The 24561-nt window shown below is 34.9% G+C and overlaps 1 protein-coding gene across 3 annotated transcripts in view; it reads left to right on the top strand.

Moving 5' to 3' along the window:
• Gdap2 (ganglioside induced differentiation associated protein 2) overlaps positions 1-21822 on the top strand; it is a 104608-nt gene extending 82786 nt beyond the window's left edge. For all 3 annotated transcript variants that reach the window (XM_073083245.1, XM_073083244.1, XM_073083243.1), the window contains exons 8-12: positions 17515-17668; positions 18460-18599; positions 20207-20261; positions 20730-20873; positions 21478-21822. In XM_073083245.1, coding sequence (XP_072939346.1) covers positions 17515-17668; positions 18460-18599; positions 20207-20261; positions 20730-20873; positions 21478-21522 — 538 coding nt within the window. In that variant the 3' untranslated portion in view covers positions 21523-21822. The remainder of the gene's footprint in view (positions 1-17514; positions 17669-18459; positions 18600-20206; positions 20262-20729; positions 20874-21477) is intronic.
• Positions 21823-24561: the final 2739 nt, after the last annotated feature.

Raw genomic sequence — 24561 nt, 5'->3', positions numbered from 1 at the left:
TATTAGATATATACGAGTTATGTCTAGAGTGCTAAGTAAAGCAAGAACAGTTCATTGATGTTATATTCAGCTTCCCCATTTCTTTTATAACCGTAGAACTTTAGAGGCCACACCTGTAAGTTTTCTATTATGAATTACGAGTACTTACTGATTTTGGCTTTCATAGATTTTAAATTTTCCCATAATTCAGTTGTTTTCGGCTATCTATGTTTTCCGTTTCATAAGTGGAACCTTCAAAGCGAACGTTTTAAATAAGTGGAACCTTCAAAGTGAATGGGGGAAAACACGTCGAATCATTTCGTGTAGTACAGTACTGCATGCATTGCCGAAAATCGGTAACGCAATTCGTGCTTTGATATTACCCACCTAGAAATAAATTAAGTTTTGTTTATACACGTACATTTGCTTTTACTATGTAGAGGTAGTAGGCGAGCAATACGAGCATGCAGTCCACCTTTTTTTATAATATAAGAGTAGCAGACGAGCATGCAGTCCACCTGATGGTAAGTGGCTACTGCCGCCCATGGACATCTCTAATCAAGCCCAGATAGGATTAGATATTCCTACCTGAGGTCGGCCACAGATGCTCCGTTACCCCTGAGGACTAAGCTAGAACGGCCTCGGAAAAGTCTTGTCTCCCTTACCACACCCTTTAAACCGGAACATGGCAGCGCCTAACACCGCTGTTATTAGGTAGAAATAGGCGTGGCGGTGGTGCCGCCGGAGTCGAATCACAAAGGGTTCTATCACCTTCACCTGATACGGCGTTAGCCACTTATACCGCCGTCCATGGACATCTGTAATCAACCCCAGATAGGATTAGATATTCCAATCTGAGGTCGCCCACAGATGCGCCGCTACGCAGGACTAACCTGGAATGAAAGTGAAACTGGTCAGAAAAGTATGTCTCCCTTACGCAAAGCAGCCCTTAACAGCAGAACACAGCAGTGCTTAACGCTGATGTTATTAGGCAAAAATAGGTGTGGCCACAAAGGGTTCTACAACATTCCAAAAATGTCATTTAGCAACCCTGGCAACCCTTTAATTTAAGAACATGTTAAGTTCCAAACATTTACACCCAGCTATTTACGATATACAGTCAAGCGGCGTTCTCGTTCAGCCGTCCTATTTGGAGCAAATGGTGAGTTTATGTGTCTCGTTATGAATTTTGTCCCCGTTCGCCTCCCCACGGGGCTGTATTACTGGTATTGAAGAATTTAAGAGCTGGAGAGATGATGTCACATACGAAAACAGTTTTTCTGTAAAAATATTCAGTCTAAAAATTAACATACAGAGTGTCTAGTAAGCATTGTGGTATTGTTATTGAATAAATGTTACAGTTGGTATATTGCATAGCAGTAGGTATGTGAGAGTGAGTGGTGTGTATGAGAGCGTGCGTGTATTTATACGCGTGAGTGCATGAGGGCGAGTTGGAATTTAAATTAATGAAAAAGTGTAATATTATTTAAAAATGCGTGTATATATAATTTCAAGCAATCCAACGTAACACGCACACTGTTTAATTTCATTATTTCTAAATTACTTAAACAGTCTATCTCGGATTTCTATAATCAGGTTGTTATCCCTCCCAACTCTCTTATTTTACAAAAAATGTACCTTACATACCTTAACAAGTTTTATATGACAGTAAGTCCATGTAATTTGCACTATATAGGTAATATATCGTCCTTGAATACGTGATCTACTGAAATCAAACTAGTTGTTAAAATAAATCGACGTCCAAACAAAGACAAAAGCTATATTCGTAAGTCTCACGTCACAATCGATGACGTCATATAAAACTATAGAAGGTCTTCTAAAATTCAGTCGATGACTCGTCCGACCCCTTGTTTGAAGAAATGGAATGTTTACGTCGCCCCCTCGGGGGTAAACTTGTGGGTGCGATGACGTCACGACTGGCGCCGGCGCCCTGGCGCGCCGCCAGCCCGACGCTGCATCTGTGTGGGTGTGGGGATGACCTCTGCTGTTTATTTGGATGTACCATCTGGATAAGATGTGTTATACGTCTAAATGCCGGCGGGATGTAGATTGACCTTTGCTATTGTGGTTTAGCGTTTAAGTAGCGTAAATACCTAAATAGCCTGCTACTGCGGATAGTATACTAGTAGGTACGTTTCGGCTATGTGAACTTGGCACCCGACTTCGGAAAATTGAACTTTTTTTTTATGATTCCTATAGACTATGGTAAGTAGTTGTTTGTAGTAAAAAATTTTTCGTTTGTAGTTGCCCCAAAAAAAAAATTGGTGACCTTGAAAAAAATCTCAGCACCCGACTTTGAAAAATCGAACTTTTTTTTATGATTCCTATAGACTATAGGAAGTAGTTGTTTGTAGTAAAAAAAAATTCGTTTGTAGTTGGCTCAAAAAAAAATTGGTGACCTTGAAAAAAATTCGAATCCGATTTTGAAAAATCGAACGTTTTTTTATGATTCCTATAGACTATAGTGGGTAGTTCCTTAAAGTAACATTCTTTTGATAAAACTAATTCAGAAACACAACTAAAAGACTTTGAAAAGTAACCCATGAACCCTAGATTCGATCGAGATTCCAATAAAATTATTACAACTACAAACAAAATTATCGCCAATATTAACAAAAAACAAGTACTACAAACTAAACTTATATACTGCAAACAACATAGCGTTACTACAAACGTAATTATCGCTACTACAAACAAAAATATCGCTACTACAAACGAAATAGTGTTACTACAAACGAAAATATCACTACTACAAACGAAATAGAGCTACTACAAACGAGTTATCGCCAATATGAACAGAATAGAGTTACTACAAACGAAATTATCGCTACTACAAACGAAATAGTGTTACTACAAACGAAAATATCACTACTACAAACGAAATAGAGCTACTACAAACGAGTTATCGCCAATATGAACAGAATAGAGTTACTACGAACGGAATTATCGCTACTACAAACGAAATAGTGTTACTACAAACGAAAATATCACTACTACAAACGAAATAGAGCTACTAAAAACGAGTTATCGCCAATATGAACAGAATAGAGTTACTACAAACGAAATTATCGCTACTACAAACGAAATAGTGTTACTACAAACGAAAATATCACTACTACAAACGAAATAGAGCTACTACAAACGAGTTATCGCCAATATGAACAGAATAGAGTTACTACAAACGAAATTATCGCTACTACAAACGAAATAGTGTTACTACAAACGAAAATATCACTACTACAAACGAAATAGAGCTACCACAAACGAGTTATCGCCAATATGAACCGAATAGAGTTACTACAAACGGAATTATTGCTACTACAAACGAAATAGTGTTACTACAAACAAAAATATCACTACTACAAACGAAAATATCACTACTACAAACGAAATAGAGCTACTACAAACGAGTTATCGCCAATATGAACAGAATAGAGTTACTACAAACGAAATTATCGCTACTACAAACGAAATAGTGTTACTACAAACGAAAATATCACTACTACAAACGAAATAGAGCTACTACAAACGAGTTATCGCCAATATGAACAGAATAGAGTTACTACAAACAAAATTATCGCTACTACAAACGAAATAGTGTTACTACAAACGAAAATATCACTACTACAAACGAAATAAAGCTACCACAAACGAGTTATCGCCAATATGAAACGAATAGAGTTACTACAAACGGAATTATTGCTACTACAAACGAAATAGTGTTACTACAAACAAAAATATCACTACTACAAACGAAATAGTGTTACTACAAACGAAAATATCACTACTACAAACGAAATAGAGCTACTACAAACGAGTTATCGCCAATATGAACAGAATAGAGTTACTACAAACGAAATTATCGCTACTACAAACGAAATAGTGTTACTACAAACGAAAATATCACTACTACAAACGAAATAGAGCTACTACAAACGAGTTATCGCCAATATGAACAGAATAGAGTTACTACAAACGAAATTATCGCTACTACAAACGAAATAGTGTTACTGAAAAAGAAAATATCACTACTACAAACGAAATAGAGCTACTACAAACGAGTTATCGCCAATATGAACAGAATAGAGTTACTACAAACGAAATTATCGCTACTACAAACGAAATAGTGTTACTACAAACGAAAATATCACTACTACAAACGAAATAGAACTACTACAAACGAGTTATCGCCAATATGAACAGAATAGAGTTACTACAAACAGAATTATAGCTGCTACAAATGAAATAGTAACTCTATTCTGTTCATATTGGCGATACCTCGTTTGTAGTAGTTCTATTTCGTTTGTAGTAGTGATATTTTCGTTTATAGTTCTCCTATTTCGTTTGTAGTAGCGATAATTCTGTTTGTAGTAACTCTATTCTGTTGATATTGGCGATAACTCGTTTGTAGTAGTTCTATTTCGTTTGTAGTAGTGATATTTTCGTTTATAGTTCTCCTATTTCGTTTGTAGTAGCGATAATTTTGTTTGTAGTAAATCTATTCTTTTCATATTGGCGATAACTCGTTTGTAGTAGCTCTATTTCGTTTGTAGTAGCGATATTTTCGTTTGTAGTTGATCTTTTTCGTTTGTAGTAGCGATAATTCTGTTTGTAGTAACTCTATTCTGTTCATATTGGCGATAACTCGTTTGTAGTAGTTCTATTTCGTTTGTAGTAGCGATATTGTTGTTTGTAGTTCTCCTATTTCGTTTGTAGTAGCGATAATTCTGTTTGTAGTAACTCTATTCTGTTCATATTGGCGATAACTCGTTTGTAGTAGTTCTATTTCGTTTGTAGTAGCGATATTTTCGTTTGTAGTTGATCTATTTCGTTTGTAGTAGCGATAATTTTGTTTGTAGTAAATCTATTCTGTTCATATTGGCGATAACTCGTTTGTAGTATCTCTATGTCGTTTGTAGTAGCGATATTTTCGTTTGTAGTTGATCTATTTCGTTTGTAGTAGCGATAATTCTGTTTGTAGTAACTCTATTCTGTTCATATTGGCGATAACTCGTTTGTAGTAGTTCTATTTCGTTTGTAGTAGTGATATTTTCGTTTGTAGTTCTCCTATTTCGTTTGTAGTAGCGATAATTCTGTTTGTAGTAACTCTATTCTGTTCATATTGGCGATAACTCGTTTGTAGTAGTTCTATTTCGTTTGTAGTTGCGATATTTTCGTTTGTAGTTCTCCTATTTCGTTTGTAGTAGCGATAATTCTGTTTGTAGTAACTCTATTCTGTTCATATTGGCGATAACTCGTTTGTAGTAGTTCTATTTCGTTTGTAGTAGTGATATTTTCGTTTATAGTTCTCCTATTTCGTTTGTAGTAGCGATAATTCTGTTTGTAGTAACTCTATTCTGTTGATATTGGCGATAACTCGTTTGTAGTAGCTCTATTTCGTTTGTAGTAGTGATATTTTCGTTTGTAGTAACACTATTTCGTTTGTAGTAGCGATAATTTCATTTGTAGTAACTCTATTCTGTTAATATTGGCGATAACTCGTTTGTAGTAGCTCTATTTCGTTTGTAGTTGTAATATTTTCGTTTGTAGTAACACTATTTCGTTTGTAGTAGCGATAATTCCATTTGTAGTAACTCTATTCTGTTCATATTGGCGATAACTCGTTTGTAGTAGCTCTATTTCGTTTGTAGTAGTGATATTTTCGTTTGTAGTAACACTATTTCGTTTGTAGTAGCGATAATTTCGTTTGTAGTAACTCTATTCTGTTCATATTGGCGATAACTCGTTTGTAGTAGCTCTATTTCGTTTGTAGTAGTGATATTTTCGTTTGTAGTTCTCCTATTTCGTTTGTAGTAGCGATAATTCTGTTTGTAGTAGCGATAATTTTGTTTGTAGTAACTCTATTCTGTTCATATTGGCGATAACTCGTTTGTAGTAGCTCTATTTCGTTTGTAGTAGTGATATTTTCGTTTGTAGTAACACTATTTCCTTTGTAGTAGCGATAATTTTGTTTGTAGTAACTCTATTCTGTTCATATTGGCGATAACTCGTTTGTAGTAGCTCTATTTCGTTTGTAGTAGTGATATTTTCGTTTGTAGTAACACTATTTCGTTTGTAGTAGCGATAATTTCGTTTGTAGTAACTCTATTCTGTTCATATTGGCGATAACTCGTTTGTAGTATCTCTATGTCGTTTGTAGTAGCGATATTTTCGTTTGTAGTTGATCTATTTCGTTTGTAGTAGCGATAATTTTGTTTGTAGTAACTCTATTCTGTTCATATTGGCGATAACTCGTTTGTAGTAGCTCTATTTCGTTTGTAGTAGTGATATTTTCGTTTGTAGTAGCTCTATTTCGTTTGTAGTAGTGATATTTTCGTTTTTAGTAACACTATTTCGTTTGTAGTAGCGGTAATTTCGTTTGTAGTAACTCTATTCTGTTCATATTGGCGATAACTCGTTTGTAGTAGCTCTATTTCGTTTGTAGTAGTGATATTTTCGTTTGTAGTAGCTCTATTTCGTTTGTAGTAGTGATATTTTCGTTTGTAGTAACACTATTTCGTTTGTAGTAGCGATAATTTCGTTTGTAGTAACTCTATTCGGTTCATATTGGCGATAACTCGTTTGTGGTAGCTCTATTTCGTTTGTAGTAGTGATATTTTCGTTTGTAGTAACACTATTTCGTTTGTAGTAGCGATAATTTTGTTTGTAGTAACTCTATTCTGTTCATATTGGCGATAACTCGTTTGTAGTAGCTCTATTTCGTTTGTAGTAGTGATATTTTCGTTTGTAGTAACACTATTTCGTTTGTAGTAGCGATAATTTCGTTTGTAGTAACTCTATTCTGTTCATATTGGCGATAACTCGTTTTTAGTAGCTCTATTTCGTTTGTAGTAGTGATATTTTCGTTTGTAGTAACACTATTTCGTTTGTAGTAGCGATAATTCCGTTTGTAGTAACTCTATTCTGTTCATATTGGCGATAACTCGTTTGTAGTAGCTCTATTTCGTTTGTAGTAGTGATATTTTCGTTTGTAGTAACACTATTTCGTTTGTAGTAGTGATATTTTTGTTTGTAGTAACACTATTTCGTTTGTAGTAGCAATAATTCCGTTTGTAGTAACTCTATTCGGTTCATATTGGCGATAACTCGTTTGTGGTAGCTCTATTTCGTTTGTAGTAGTGATATTTTCGTTTGTAGTAACACTATTTCGTTTGTAGTAGCGATAATTTTGTTTGTAGTAACTCTATTCTGTTCATATTGGCGATAACTCGTTTGTAGTAGCTCTATTTCGTTTGTAGTAGTGATATTTTCGTTTGTAGTAACACTATTTCGTTTGTAGTAGCGATAATTTCGTTTGTAGTAACTCTATTCTGTTCATATTGGCGATAACTCGTTTGTAGTAGCTCTATTTCGTTTGTAGTAGTGATATTTTCGTTTGTAGTAACACTATTTCGTTTGTAGTAGCGATATTTTTGTTTGTAGTAGCGATAATTACGTTTGTAGTAACGCTATGTTGTTTGCAGTATATAAGTTTAGTTTGTAGTACTTGTTTTTTGTTAATATTGGCGATAATTTTGTTTGTAGTTGTAAGAATTTTATTGGAATCTCGATCGAATCTAGGGTTCATGGGTTACTTTTCAAAGTCTTTTAGTTGTGTTTCTGAATTAGTTTTATCAAAAGAATGTTACTTTAAGGAACTACCCACTATAGTCTATAGGAATCATAAAAAAACGTTCGATTTTTCAAAATCGGATTCGAATTTTTTTCAAGGTCACCAATTTTTTTTTGAGCCAACTACAAACGAATTTTTTTTTACTACAAACAACTACTTCCTATAGTCTATAGGAATCATAAAAAAAAAGTTCGATTTTTCAAAGTCGGGTGCTGAGATTTTTTTCAAGGTCACCAATTTTTTTTTTGGGGCAACTACAAACGAAAAATTTTTTACTACAAACAACTACTTACCATAGTCTATAGGAATCATAAAAAAAAAGTTCAATTTTCCGAAGTCGGGTGCCAAGTTCACATAGCCGGTACGTTTCTGCTCTCAAAATTAGAATGATCGTGATAAAAAAGTCCTATTGCTAAGTACGGTTATCTTTTTAGGATGACAAGGGTTTGTTACAGTCAACCACGCTGGTTAAGTGCGTATTGGTAGATTTAATACATATTTCACAATTTGAATAGACCTCGGACACGTAGGTATCCTCACAATGTTTTTCTTCCCTGTATAGGCATGTGACATTCTATTTCCTACCTACTTCATTCTAATACCTACCCAAATAACTTCAATAAATGACCCTAGTATTTGAAACCCGATCGAACAGCATATGCCACTAGGCTGTCATTGATTCTTTATTTTTGAGCTTTTACTGCTCATGTTATTATTTATGTTTAGATAGCGGGTTGAAAGTAGGTGCTAATGTATGAAATGAAGTGTGCTTACTACACTAACAACCTCTAGTTAACTAGCAGTTCCTAGGTACCTACCTCTAGTGCCTCTAGTACTTCCAACAAATACTAGGATTTGTAATATGCTATTGACACACACAAAACCAGTACGTAAACACCCAGACCCAGAAACGAAATTAATATTTATTTATATGCTTGACCGAGAATCGAACCCGGATCACTCTTCCTAACAGTCCGATAATCGCAGCACCCAAATCCGAAATTAAAAGTAATTCAAATGCCTAACCGAAGAACAAACCCGGAACCCTTTCCCAATCCAATCACGTGAGATAATTCCAGTATCCAGAAATAGTTAATCCTCAATTACGTGAACAAATCCGTAATTAGAGCTAAGGTCGGAACCCACGTGGCTGATTAGACGGGCAGAGGTTAATCCACGGAAATATTGAACTGCACGATAATCCTGCTGTTTGTTTTTAGTTACGTAGTCCCTTGTTCATTGATTATTACGTGGATTACGCCCGCTTGCATATGAGGCCGTCTTCTCAGGTCTCTGGAGAAACTTATACTACAGAGAATCTATTGAATTAGCTTTCCAAAAATCGAAACTTGATAACTGTTTGGTATATATTAGTCTGTAAGGTATATGTAATATGGACCTTGTTGTCTGAAATAAATGAATAAATAAAATAAATAAATAAATAAAATAAATAACGTCTTGTATGAAGATAATGCTAAATATAAAAACATTGGATTATTATTTAAAAGAGACGATTTGACTCGTTTCGTGTTTATTTACATTTACTAAACTAATCGTATATAGTTACAATGTTATTTACAATGTTTTGACAAAGAAATCCTACTATTTTTCTTCCGAAAAATCTATTTTCCAATAGTATTTTTCTTCAGTGGCTACGCAAATCCACCATGGCATTTCATTGATGGATTGAGTCTCCCACAAAGTTTAACTAATTGCTATCTAATAATAAGAGACAGGATCGACGGCTTGAAATACTCTTGGAAGCGTGAAAACGCGCATATTTAGCCACTAGCGGTTACCCATCCAATTCCCCACCTCACCCGATGGTGACTAACTTTGTACGTCCCTTCATCTATAAAAGCCACGCGCTGTGTCCTTATTGAGATTATTTTTTATGACATTACAAAATACAAAGCCTCTAGTTTCATTTAAAATGTATGTATGTAGGTTTCAATAAAAAATCGATAAAAACGCTTGTCCAACATGTTACTTATAAATTATAAACCAATAAAATCATTATCTACAATGATAGAGAAATGTTATTCAATCGAGAAAAGAACACGAGTAAGTGGAAACTCCCATGTGTCCTACAAAACAGTTTCCACGCCTCACACGTGGAAGTGCAACTTATTAGCTGTACGAGTGTAGTTAACGCTATTATCGTAGTAACAATGGAGATTGGAAATCAGCGTGCAACAGTCGCCTAGAGCTATCTGACGTCAGTTATTAATAATTAATCTTTGGGCTTAGCAAACATCGAATTTTGACAACTTCTAGTAGGCAAAAAGTCAAATATAGATTCTAAATTAATTATTCACTTATTAATGATCTATACTTGAGCATGCCTAGTTTGGGCCCCAAAGTCGTTAAGTAAAAAAACTGGGACTGTAATGGTACCAGTGATAACAGTGCCCATATGTAAAAGTCATAAATAAATATTTTTACAACGTCCAAGTTAACAAACAAGCACGGTTTCATTTTATTTCCGAGGTGTGTTGCGACTTCTAAGAACGTAAGAACCAAATACTTATTCCTTAACTTAGCACAGGTTTTATTTAAAGTAAATTATTAAAGGGCAGCTTTACAGCCAATCATATTTCAAACAGTATTTTATAACACTTTCCCGATATTTTGTACTAGATCGGATTGGTGTCATTAAACCATAGAAAGTAATTATGGTTAATTTATTACGACTAATTAATTATTATCTACTAATGTTTTTATTAACCACGGCTTATAATTTTACTTGTTACACCGGTTTGTAGATAAGAAAAAATACAGCTCTATAACTACAAAGTGTTGATAAAAAATAAACGATATAATAATTTATGTACACGCCAATCAAATTAAAAAACTCTTAAAACTTTACTATTAAATTAAATTGAAGAGTTCAATGTGAATCCTTAGTAATGACAATATTTTGAGCTCTTCAGTTGATTCGAGCGTTAAACTCTGGATCAAAATATTTAAGCATACCAAATTGCGTCGCCTAGAACTCTGGTCGATTTCTACCGTCTTCGCCGCAGACGCGCATTTACAAATTTTAGTTATAAAATAAATAATTAACCCTTAAAATAATCATTTTAATTTAACGTTTTTCAATTATTCTGGAATTGTTTTGCAAGTCTCTACCAATATTTTTCCCACTTCGAAAACGCTCGACGCAAAAACACGTCACGTACGTTATAACGTCACGGGTGTCATGACCTCATTCTATTTTGGCGCGCACTTAAATAGAATTGAAGGTGCCTCTGTTTAATAGGTTCATTGAAAAAGGGTGCTGTCTGCCTATTACAAATACGAAGATTATACACGTTGAAGTTATCAATGGATGATAATAACGCTATTCACGCTAACATCTTTTCACTGCCACACCCTCAAGACCAGAACACATCAACGCTTAACACTGTTGTTGGTTAGCACAAGTAGGTGGGGCGGTGGTGTCTCTGGATTCGACCTCCAAGTTATTGCACAACCTTCAGACGAAACCACCATGTTACTAAATTATCTTAATAAACACGGTAAAAAAATTGCAAAAGGCACATTAATAGGCAACAAAGCTTCTGTATCGCAGATTTCATGGCCTGTTTTGAAATATAAGAACGCGAGTAGATACTAAATATAAGTTCATTGAAATCTAATCTATTCATACGGCAATGTTGGGATATTTTTAAACCTGTCTATTAAAAAGAGTTTGTTCTTGTTATTATGTAATTATGATATATTATTTTAGGAAAATCTTTTGTGTCTATCTTAATATATTTTAGACAAATCTTAAAAACTATTGACTGCCAGACAACGCATAGTTACAACTGATGGATTTCTAAAACCAAATATTCCTCCTAAAATATCTTTATTTACTTTTATATTATTTAACATCACCTTGTGTGTATACCATTAACTTTAAAAGGCCCCCTCCCCTAAAATTAAAACCCCTTAATCGGGTGAGAAATTAAAAACTTGTGTTTTAATAAATTTGAAATCTTTAATAATTTTCTAACTATAGTTAAGTAATTCCTTGAAAAATCATACAATCTATGCACATTCGCGTGGAAACTAGCATTTACTCGTAACAATTTGCCATTGCAACGGGTGACGTAATTTCACGTACCGTTATTAGTTTAATTTAATTAAATTTGCATGCATTAAATGTAGCACGTGTAGAGGCGAGTCTGGTATGAGGTACACCGTTCTAATGACTAAACATATACTATGAAGCGACTGTTTAAAAAATGCTTTTATATTTATAGCCCGACATTAGGATCTTTTGTGTCATGGATGATAGCGTGGCGGATACCCCGGTATCTAAGGAGATCGGTCGCATTCTAAATCTTTAATAATAAGATTCTATATCTATCGTATTTACACTTATACCGCCGTACGACTTACTATACGACGACTAATTTATATTTTACCCTAACGGACCCTTTTTACGCCGCCTACTTTATTCTGCAGTGAGCGATATGGACCTACGATTTCTCACAAGCCTCACCCAAAAAGTCCTGGGTCCAACCACCGCAAATAAAAGGGGTTCATTATTTTGTTGTCTGCTTGGTCGAGACTCACGTAACTTACGTTCCGCCATGTATGTCAATAAATAAATTATATTATATAACCATAGTTATTTTTTATATAACTACATTTCACTTAATACTTCACTAAATGCGGTTGAGTGGGCGCTTTTTATATTTAAACCAAAAATGTGGAGCAAACGGGGACGAAGAGGTCACACCTTGATTAAAATACCTGTGGTAGGAATGCAGGTACATACGTAATTTCGTGTCATATGCTACAGTCATCGAGTGTGTGACGATTGGCGAAAAAATAGCGAGGGAAACAGGCAGAGACGAAGTGTGGCTACGTTACTAGACTTACTAGTCATCCTGCTTGTCCTACCGCCCGTCCTACCCTGCGATCCATATTTTCTTGGGTTTTATCGACAGTTAATACAGAAGCGACAGTTCTAGTCGACGATTGTCGCCGTCTGTCGTTAGCAACCATCAATGCTCGACATAAACATCATTTGTTACTAATGTTGCAATTGATAAAAAAAAAACAAGAAATATAAAAAGTAAACCAAATGTAAAATGGGAAAAAAACAAAGAAAGCAACATATAAACCGTTTCCATATTCAGGCGACTAAGCAACAGCTAAGAAGTCGTGACGAACACATATTAAGTGAAGCATTGTTTCCCTGAAGTTATAGAATCGTGCACATTCACATTATGACCTCGTGTTTTAATTCTCAATGTTAGTCACTTTTGATTTCAGCTCAACAACACATCGGTTTACGTTGTACACTACAATAGCGGTGTTATATAAGGCACTGATAAGGAAGTGTTTATTGCAAACAAGCTATAAAGGGTTAGAACGATGTAAGTAATATACGCCACACACACAAAAAACGTAATTTTGTCCGATGTTTCCAGCATTTTCTAGCCCAATCTGTATATCCAACGAAGTTTCGGATCCGTCCGAGAGTAAACTTTACCTAACTATCCGATGAAACTATTGTCCAAAGGACAATGCCCATGAAAGTATGGACCGCCGTCCAGATTTGCATCAAATTGAAACTTGTTGTGGACGATGTATAGTTAAGCAAATACTACCAATATTACCAATATTTATAAAATAATGAATTCCGAGAATAAAATACCGCCATTTGAATTTTTAAGAACAACAATCAACATTTCGTCTTATTTTATCTTAAATGGAACCCCCTTGTTCAAAGAAACTATTCTGATCGACAAACTATGTAAAAAAATCAAAAAATAATTTTAATGTTACTTTCATTTTGATACATGAGAAAAATCATATGTCAAAACACTAATAGATCTTATTGAATTCCGATTATAAAATTCCGCCATTTTAATTTTTAAGAACAACAATCAACATTTCGACTTATTTTATCTTAAATGGAATCCCCTGTTCAAAGAAACTATTCTGATCGACAAATTATGTAAAAAAATCAAAAAATAATTTTAATATTACTTTCATTTTGACGCATGAGAAAAATCAGTACCAAGAATGGGCATTCTCCTTTATAGGAGGATTTTTCGTTCGACGTTTCGATTTACATGTCAGGGCGCCTACCACTATCTTTTAAAAACCAACATAGTTCAGGAAAGTTTTATTTCAATATTGCATCGAAACTAATTATTTATAAATTTAATCGAATTATGGTACGCAATTTCAATGTATGATTAAAATAATATTTTGTTTTTAGAGATGTTAGTAACCCCCACGACTGCACATCACTTTTTAAATGACCTTAAAAAATAACAGTTGATCTAAATTCACAGATTCTTCCGGCATTGAAAACTGAAACTTGCCGGTTATTTTGTTTACAGCTTTGCTTCTTTAAACACAGATTGAAAATACAATTCAATCTGAAATAAAACACGTAATTCTTAAAGAATTTTTAGGTCACACATATTACCTATGCAATGTGTGTGTGTAATTTTTAGGTTTATTTTTCAGTTTAATGTTCTGGATTTTTACGCGTTGGATTCGTTTACAACTGAACTAGAATTCAACTATAACTTACTCTTTAAAAACATCAAACACGGAAAAGCGTCAGGCATAGTTTATCGGCCTGAAGCGATGGAAAACTCAAATGTATCTTCGGAAGCATTATGTTCGCCCTTGGCCTAAAAACCGGCCATGTTGCCCCCATTCTTAATAGATCTTCACGATTCGTGTTACGAACTAATATCATTTTCATTTCAATTATAGTCGCTTGTGGAATGCTATCACATCCATTTTTGACTATGTAAGATAAGTATCTCGTCCACTTGTAAAGTCAATGTCGTCCATGGAGGTTTGTAATCAAATTAGGCTGAAAGATAATGAAATGAAATGTATTTAACTTATATAGGCTTACGGGGGCGCTTTCGTTATTTCTTATAATAGGTACCTACTACTGAATCGAAATCTGAAATCGATCAAAAAGCGATGCTGCCCTCTAGGAATAAAATTAAAGTTACTTTTTACGACCGTCTACAAAAACTAACAATTTTAATTTTTAAACGGTCTTAAAGCAAATGCAAAAGAGCGACCACTCCTTCTGATTGCAAGTGATCATTGTCGACCATGGACATATCTAGCCAATTCCATACAGACCAGGGTTTTTACATGATATCGATCACATGTGTATTGCCACTCCTTAGGACTAAGATATTCGCTTCGTACAAAGTCAGCCAATCAATGCAGAATCATTAGTATACCGTAGTAGAAAATGCCCGAATATTCAAACCAAACTTCCCATGTTGCGTTTCGTATGCCGTCAAAACAACATCACTAAGCTGCATCTACTATAAGCCAAATATAAACGTGACGTTAGTACCAAATCGAACCACAAACAGCTCTGCAGAATTATTATATTTAATATCCGATCAAAAATAAATCGCAACCCACGTTTTTAAGAGTCTACCTACGGAGAAATATTTGTACTCCCCGTAACGTTTCAAGATCGTGTGGGATTATTCTATTTAAATCTCAGAGTATCAATCAATGACGTCAAAGGAAATCATAACTGATTCGGACGGTACTCTTGGAATGTACTCATATGTATGATTCGTATCAATTTAAAATAAATACTGCCGAATATACAACAGGATGTTTTGCCTTTTTCGAAGTCGAAGAGCATTTCTGTTAGCCACTTCTCTTTGTCGTGGGTGCCATGAATACATGTGAAGACAAGTTCTTAAACACCCAAACCCGTAACAGTAAATCACCATGCCGGTTGAACACGCAAAGGGTTCCGGATTCGATCCCCGGCCAGACAGACATCTGAATGATGAACTTGAATATCTGGTCTGGGTGTTTGTGTATGCCCATTGCCCATAACAACCACGACATAGGGAATCTTAGTTTGAGGTTGTGAGTGTAGGAAGCGTATTTCAAAGTGTTTGCCTGACCGGGAATCAAACCTGGAACCCCCAGCGTATCAGATCACTTCGTCATGTAGTGGCCGCATAATTCAAATTCGGCGTTTAAGGATAGTACTTAATGATAACTGTACCTACCTACTAACACAGTACACGGCATTTTAAACTACACACTGGTATGTTGGCCGTGTTTGATCTCGTGGCTTGTGCGCCTAAACAATGTGTCCTAAATGCTTACGTCGGCGATCACAGACCGCGTGATGGACGTAACTAGAGCGAGGTGTTAAATAATCTACATAACATAGTCAGAGCACAAGCCAACTGATAATAACTATGTATAAATAAATAAATTAATAAATTCATTCATTCATTCATTCATTCATTCATTCATTCATTCATTCATTCATTCATTCATTCATTCATTCATTCATTCATTAAACTACAATGATAGAGCACTAGATGGATCTAACGCCGGCGGCGCCACTGGCACTCCTATTTCTGCCTGATAACAGCGATGATTTTGGTTTCAAGTCTTAGGGACTGATTTGGAGGTGTGGAAACCCTGGAGAAGCAAAAGGGCGGAAGCCCCTTATTATTTTCTGAATAATATTAACATTTTGTCCGTTGAATCTACATATAATTTTTTGAACAAAGAATATTGTCAAATATTCTTATAAAGAATATTGTTTTCTTCCCAAACCGACATCCTATTGATATGGAGCTTAAGCTCAAGTATTGTCGGCTTGGGAAGAAAACGTAAACGTTGCTGACAAAAGTTGGATATTTTTTTTATCTGGATTGTGGGGATTCAGGTCAGTAGCCTCGCCTGCTGTTCCTCAAATCCGGGCCTGTTGTACCCTTACCACACCGTCCATGGGCGACAAGGGCCCCATACTATCATGTGGACGGCATGTTGATCTGCTAAGTCTTATTATTATGTAAGAGAAAAACAAAACAGAATCAATTGTGTCAATGTCGAATAGTTGAGTTATAGTTAGTCTTGTTTATGTCCTACATTTTTTTATTACACCGTATATTCATCAACGGTATGTTGCTAGCAATAAAACTTCTTTTTCATTTATGTTCTTAAAGTTCGTAAAATTTTAGTACGACTGCAGCGGTTAGGCAATAACTATTATTTTTGGCTATAACAGCAGTGCTACAACTGCTTATAACAGCAATACGCTATTGCGGTATGGCATTTTTCATTTTTACGCATTTTCACTCTAATGACACATAGGCTTGTGATAAAGACCTCATCCAAATTTGTTTAATATTTTCCAAGCTTAATCTACTGAAACACACAGGTAGTCAATTTAGTATATTTTAGATTTTATGTCATAAAATATTGACTCTATTAAATAATAATAATAATATGAAAAATAAGAATTGTTTTTTTATTTAAAAAACAGGTTGTTTAACTTAGTTTATATAAATTTTGTTTTTCCTATATTTACCTAATACAAAGTCATTCATTATTTTGTCTCAAGAGCATTTATCGAATCTATTGTATTTAAGTAATTTCCATAACAAGTTGCATCTACTAGTTTAATTAAACTGCGTTTCCTTTAACTTAGCTTCCTTTAACTTTTACATTGACTAATAGTGACCAACATTGACTAACATTGACTTACAGTCAATGTTAAAGTTTTATTAAGTCTTCTAAGGTGATCGAACCCTCCATGGTTCGACATAGAAGGGATTATCGCTAGGCATATTTCTATCGTATAACAATAGTGTCAAGGACTGCCTTTATGGTTAGAAGGGTGTCGCAAGGGTACACATGAATCTTTTTCCTCAGGGGTATCTATGATACATAAATATATATAGATATATGTAACCGACTTGACCGAGAATACTAATTCTATCTGGGATTGATTACATAATATTATGTTTATGGCTGACACTGACCACTTACTACATGACTACTCCTTAAAAGGGATATTATTTTTAAATGAACCAAATAATTAAACGTCATTCTCCTCTTTCCAGATATGAGCGTCTGTTGCGTCGGGCGCGCAGTGAGGATCTGAGCGAGATATCAGGCATCGGGTGCCTTTACCAGAGCGGCGTGGACCGGCTCGGGCGGCCCGTCGTCGTCTTCATCGGCAAGTGGTTCCCCATCGCTGACATCGATCTCGATAAGGTGAGCGACAAGTACCGAACCATCCACTTAACAGCGGGGTTGGTCTGTTTTTGATACTTGTTCATTACATTATAATGTTTTAAATAACATTATATTATTATGAATAATATTATAAATCTAGGGGGCATTCGACCACCTGAGATCTGCCCGGGCAAAGAGGGTATCCTCGAGACCCGAATTTCCTGCCCACCGCCCTTATGTTGACATTGCCGCAATATATGTGCGCCCGGGGGATAAGACGTCCCAGTGATAGATAGCTAAGGTGATGTTACAGTACCATAATCTTGGTTAAAACTATGTTGTATGCGGGATCCGAAATGAATGGTTTAAGCCTTAAGCTACTTCGCTGGCGAAATGTACATTAGTAACGTTTTACTGCAGACTTAAATAAAATAGATCTTAACTAAATATTGGTGACATATCGTTGATTGTTTAAGAAAGAGAATTTCAATTATAATTAATTCACACTTTAATTTGAGTTTGAAGTTGCAACTGCAACATTTTCAAACTTTTATCGCCGAATCCCAAAAAAGTAGGGACTTTTTTTATTTTTTTTATTAAATGACAGAAAAAGGGATAAACGCTCCCAAGACATCCAAAGCTAAATCCCTTTTTTGAATGGAACATCCAAAGGAAGAGAATATTACTCTAAATAATTACCATTTATTACTAAACGTTTTATTCTAAATTCGACCAATAGAATAGGTGTGATACAAAACGTAACCAAAGCTCTATCCGTTGGAGACGGCTAATTTATCAAGCAATCCCTAACTCCTAGAACTGGTTTCCAGGCGCTGCTCTACCTGATCAAGCTGCTGGACCCGATCGTGCGCGGCGACTACGTGATCGCGTACTTCCACACGCTGGCCTCCTCCAACAACCACCCACCCTTCTCCTGGCTCAAGGAGGTCTACACCGTGCTGCCTTACAAGTGAGTAACGGATAACCCGACAAACTAACAGAATATACTCCTCATAGTGCTCATATGTACGGAGACAAACCAAATACTCTTTCAAAAAATATACTTTATATTTTTTTTGTTTACATATATTATGTACCGATATGTATTTATAAAAATGGAAAACAAGTATGCAGTCTTCTCGATAAGTGACTTCAACAGCCCATGGGCGCAGGCCATTTGATGGTAAGTGGCTGCTGACCACGGACCCCAAATAAGATTGGATTGCATTGCTACCTAAGGTTGACCACAGATGCGTGGCATCCCGCAGGTTGGGACTAAGTTGGGACGCTTCGGAAAAATGCATCTCCCTGAACACACCCTTCAAACCGGAACACCTTATCACACCAATGTTAAGCAGCACTTAACATTGCTGTGATAAGACAGAAAAATGTGTTATATTGCATCCGGAGTTGAACGACGTAAAATTCTACTACCTTTCAATATAGTTAAATAAACTCATAGTTTCCACTCGAACATTATTTGACGTGTCATCAGATAGACTTCACACTCGTTTTCTACGTCTATTTCGTATAAGGTGGTAGAACCCTTTGTTGTTCGACTCCGGCAGCACCACCGCCACACCTATTTCTACCTAATAACAAGTGTTAGGCGCTGCTGTCTTTCGGTTTGAAGGGTGTGGTAAGGGAGACAGACTTTTCCGAGGCGTTCCAGCTTAGTCCTCAGGGGTAGCGGCGCATCTGTGGCCGACCTCAGATAAGAATCTAATTCTATCTGGGGTTGATTACAGATGTCCATGAGCGGCAGTAGCCACTTACCATCAGGTGGACTGCATGCTCGTCTGCTACTCCTATATTATATAAAAATATATATACCATTTACTCTTGCTGAAGTCTAAATATGGTATTATTAGAAAGTGGTCGTAATTATTCAATCATCTCCTTACAGTGTTGTTTGCAGATATTATTCATATCTCACTGAATCACGCATGACATGCTGTGACTCATGTTTGCTATAGACGAATATAAATCATATAAGCACATACTTTGTCATAATTTGCGTATGACTTATAGATAAGTTACATGGACGTACATAGCCCTGTTTATTATTTGATCTGACGTTTATTTATATTCATTTTATAAGCTAATGTGAAAATACATTTTATTTTCGGCGAAATAAAATTACTACTATGTTATAATAGTCACGTGTGGGATGTGTAGTGATGTCTTAGTATTATGAATGAATGAATGAATTATGTTTTAAAAATATATATAATAAATGTGGTAAAAATAAAAAAAAAATATCAAATGAATGAAAGTTAATAACTTTATTATGTTTTTAATATACGTAATCAAAATTAAATTTTAACTGATCACTTATGATAATTACTTTAATTTAAAAATGTATTAAAGTTAACAAATGTTTAAGTATATATTTTAATTAACACATTAGTCATTAGAGTGATTCGTACTCTTTAGTCATAAGGTCATACCTACTCAACATTACAAGTAACAATTGCATACCTATGCTTAGCAGATCAGAGGTTTGTTTTTATGTTGTAAGTAGGTATATATGTAATTAAAAATATATACCTTAAACTATTTCTTTACCTATTTCAGATATAAGAAGAATTTGAAAGCTTTCTACATTGTACATCCCACGTTTTGGACAAAAGTGAGTACATAACTTGCACTCTAACCCACATGTAGATATGATTGAAGTGTTATTCAATACTCCGATTTAATTTCAGAAGATATAGAATAAATAGTTGTTAAAGAGTTTCACGGACTGAAAATTTCTCTACGCCAGTTACATATGTGCATCGTTTTAACAATTTTTGATAAAGGCTTCATTTCGTGCGTAAAATAGTAGTTTGGGTCTACGAAGGTAAACCTATACACACGATACGCCATAGCGTCGTAGGATGTTGAGACGCCCTGTCGTAATGTTCTTTTTAGCCCTTATTTTTTTAATTGTTTTTTTATAAGCATACATAAAGATAAACCAGACGGGCTACCTGATGGAAAGTATTAATCGTCGCCTATGGACATTTAAAACACCAGAGGTGTCGCCAATGCTTTTATTTGCACTAGGACTTGTTGAAGTTGTTAGATACCTAAATCCGAAGGTCGACTATTCCAGATGATGACGTGGTGGTTCACGACGTTCATGGCGCCGGCCATCAAGGCGAAGGTGCAGTCGCTGCCGGGCGTGGAGTTCCTCTACTCCGTCATGCCGCGCGACCAGCTCGAGGTGCCCGCCTTCGTCACCGAGTACGACATGACGGTCAGTTACTACACGTATTAACAACACTGTAGCAAATGTGGTGGATCCCTTCACGGTTCGACTCTGGAGTAGCAGATAAGCATGCTGTTCACGTGATGGTAAGTGCTACTGCTGCCCGTAGATATCTGTAACCAAGTCCAGATGGGATAAATATTCCTACTTGTGGTCGGCCACAGATGCGTCGCTACCCCTGAAGCCTAAGCCAGAACGCCTCGAAAAAGTATGTCTCCATTACCACACCCTTCAAAGCAAAACACAGCATCGCTTAACACTGCTGTTATGAGGTATGGCAGTGGTGCCACCGGAGGAATCACAAAGATACCACTACCATGTCTATTTGATTTGAAAAGTAACAAAGGAAACATAGTTACGAGTAAAACTTAGTAAAAACATGTATTGTGATACTTGTAAGACGGCCAACCACCTCTATCTGAATATTTTATTACAAATTCTCTGCACCATTTCTATGAAGATATGGGCAAACGAATACCCCATGTACATGTAGTATTAATAGCTTATAAACGGTCAAAAAGAAATATTTAAAAACCCTATTCTGATTTTATCCCAAGTTGTATAATCTCGGTTCTTTTCGGTTTTTCCTCAGATAAACGGTCTGCACTACTTCCAACCGGACACCAATAACACGTAAGGCCCCCCCCCCCCCCTAGCTGTACGCACTGTTGTTACGCGGCGCCATGTTGCCACTCGTACTGCACACGTTACGAGAATATCTGAATTATCTTTTAATATACATTACATAGACATAAACTAGACAAAAATAAACCGTTTATATAAAAGAAATTCTATTTATATACCAGTATAACTTGTTAAATAGTACCTAATACATATTCAGAATGGATAAATCTGCCAAATAATATCGTTGATTGTTATCGCCTGTAATATAAGGAATTGATTTTTAGATAAATGCAGTTGTATAAAAATGGTAGCGTTGATACCACTAATGCGAGATGGCAACATTGAGCAAATTTTGAATTTTCACTTCTTGTCCAAATGAATAAAGAAATTTTAACGTAAACCAAATCATTTGAAATGATTTTCTAAGATTTTTTTCAAAGTGAAAAAAATTACATCGATCCTTTTTACCTATTTATGTCTAAATAGGAAGTATATGTTTTTCGGGTTAAAATTAATATTACTTTAAAAATTCGATCTACTTTTTTTATTTATTTTTGGGCAAGAAGCAAACATTCGACATTTGGCTGCTGTTCGTTATTGTAATGTTAGTGGAATTTCTAGAAGGTTGTGAGCCCTGTAGGTCAGTAGGAAGTAGGTAGAGTGTAAATCGAATTGAATTTATTGGAGATTTGGGAGTGGTTCGTCTGGATAAGCTTTTTGCCTAATTGCGTAATTGGAGATTATACATATTTATAAGTATTTATAAATTATAATAAAAGTCATAAATTAAAATAAGTACTAATATTACAAATTATTATTCAACATTTACATCTGGTCTAAAAGTTTGTTTCTAATGTTAGAAAATGTTTTAGAAACATATCAAAGATCTATTTGTTCAAGATTTCAAAGTTTAATGTTGTGGATTGTATAGAAAAATGTAGGCAAAGTTTTAATAGCTAGTTAGAACGTATAGAAGGGATATGAGGAGAGTAAGCAAAATAAGACGATTGGAAAATCTTATGATCAGCTGACTGGAGTTTCTAGTAAATAAGTATTTCGAATCATACTCTAGTATCAAAATTAAGCCAGGTAAATGCTTAATTAATATTGCACTTCATATTGGCATAGACCTTTATTTAATAGAACTCATTCATGTAATGTAATGGAAATCGGAAGGTGTTTCGACTCGTGTTGTGTGGTACGGCCTTTACGTGTAGAATAGAGCCCTTATGATGTTTAAAACTAGAAATTCCACTAATAAAAATGTTTGTTGAAATTATAACGTGTAATTTAGTATTAGCAGTGCATTTTTATATTACCTAAGTATAATGTCATAATAAAAATGATTCTCGATGTTACTGTAACATGTATTTCGCTTGCGAACGTCATTCCTCAATTTTGTGATCTATTTTATCTGTTGGATCTTGTTTGTGCTTCTATTACCTGTATGATCCTCAAATCTTTGTGGTTTTAGACTGAAATTATTTTAGTTAAAGCAATCCCAATAATACAACCATTCTTTATAAATACATTTAAACCAAGTACATTTAGTTAGTATTAAAAATCGTAATTCTACTGAAATATTATAACCTTTTATCTTTATTATATCGAAAACTATTTGTAATGATCTTCATCGATTTTGCCTTTTTTTACCTAAAGTCTATCCCACGACAGGGTAATTTTAAGAAACAACATAATTTCCGTAGTAGTAATGTTTTTATTTTAAGGAAACATTTAGAAGTTTTTGTAACCGATCATTTTAATGGAATAATAATTATAGTAAACGCTTTGTCCATGTGTATAAAGGAGTGACTACCTTATAGTACCTATGTTTTAAAGGTGCTTTGATAATTATTTAATTATTAATAATTGAGAATTGTTATAGGGCTTACTGTTCAACATTGTAAATATGCTGTTAATAATTAACACCAATAAATGTAGAAAACAAGGTTTTTTAAGAATTTGCAAAGGGTTTGTACCCGAAGGTTTGCAATATGTAATGATTAAGGTGTGACTACACTGCAATTAAAATATAATTGATCAAAAATTGTAATTATAACGGCAATACGTATGTTACAGAATTACATTTAAGATAAATTTTTGAAATCAAAATTCGTCACAAGTAGCTTATATGTGGCCATGCCTTTTTCATATAAAGCCAATTTTTGTAGAAAAGCGTTTTTTGAATCCGTAGATATAATGCCAAGTGAGATATGTACACTGCCAAATCGAACTTAGCAATCACACGCTAGCGGGAATGCGTGCCATCAGTACTTATATATACAAATAATAGTTTTATAGAATGTGTAATCCTCAATAGAAAAAGTATTTTTAATATTCCATTTGAGTAAAAGTAACTATTATAGACATTTGCAATTACAGTAACTTTGGACCATCGAAATTTAAATTGTTACACTTTTATTTTCCTAGATATCGTTTTATAACATTGTCAAGAATCAAGATATTTTGTAAACTGCATACAGATATTTTCTTTACTTTTCCAACCATCATGTGCCACCATTTTTAGTATTTGAATAATAAATAGGAAATGCGCCTTCAGCCCAGCACGTATAGTCAGCCGCTGCCTGATAGATCCCGGTGTGAACGTTATGCTAATTGAATTGGACTTGGCATAGTGTAGTGGCGGATTGTTGATTTTGTTTGAACGAAAGTTAAATATGAAATAGAAATGTAACATTGTAACTTGCTGACAGTCTGCGGCTGACTATCCGCTTTGGTGTGGACGCGTTGCGTTGTAACACGGGATGTGTGTTTGTGTGGTTACCGATTGGTTAGCATCGTATAGGTAGTATTTTATGCAATGTTGTTATAAGTGACATAAAAGTTACAATTTAAATATTTGTAAAATATATAAGAGAATTTGAGAATTCTTTTTTGCAACGTCTTCAATGTTAACTTCGTTTGTAAAGTTGTGTGTGTGTTGTATAAACTGATAACTGTAGTATTAGCAGGAGACCTACTTATATTGTAATTCATTCTATTAAATAATAGTTTGTTAATGTTATTAACAGCAATTTATTCATACATCTTG

Source organism: Epargyreus clarus, unplaced genomic scaffold (genome assembly GCF_041222505.1).
Source record: "Epargyreus clarus isolate Ecla_fem2 unplaced genomic scaffold, WU_Ecla_fem_2.2 ptg000019l, whole genome shotgun sequence".
Classification (NCBI taxonomy): Eukaryota; Metazoa; Arthropoda; class Insecta; order Lepidoptera; family Hesperiidae; genus Epargyreus; species Epargyreus clarus.
Note: the sequence above shows the minus strand (reverse complement) of the source record. Positions and strands in the feature narration are given on the sequence as shown.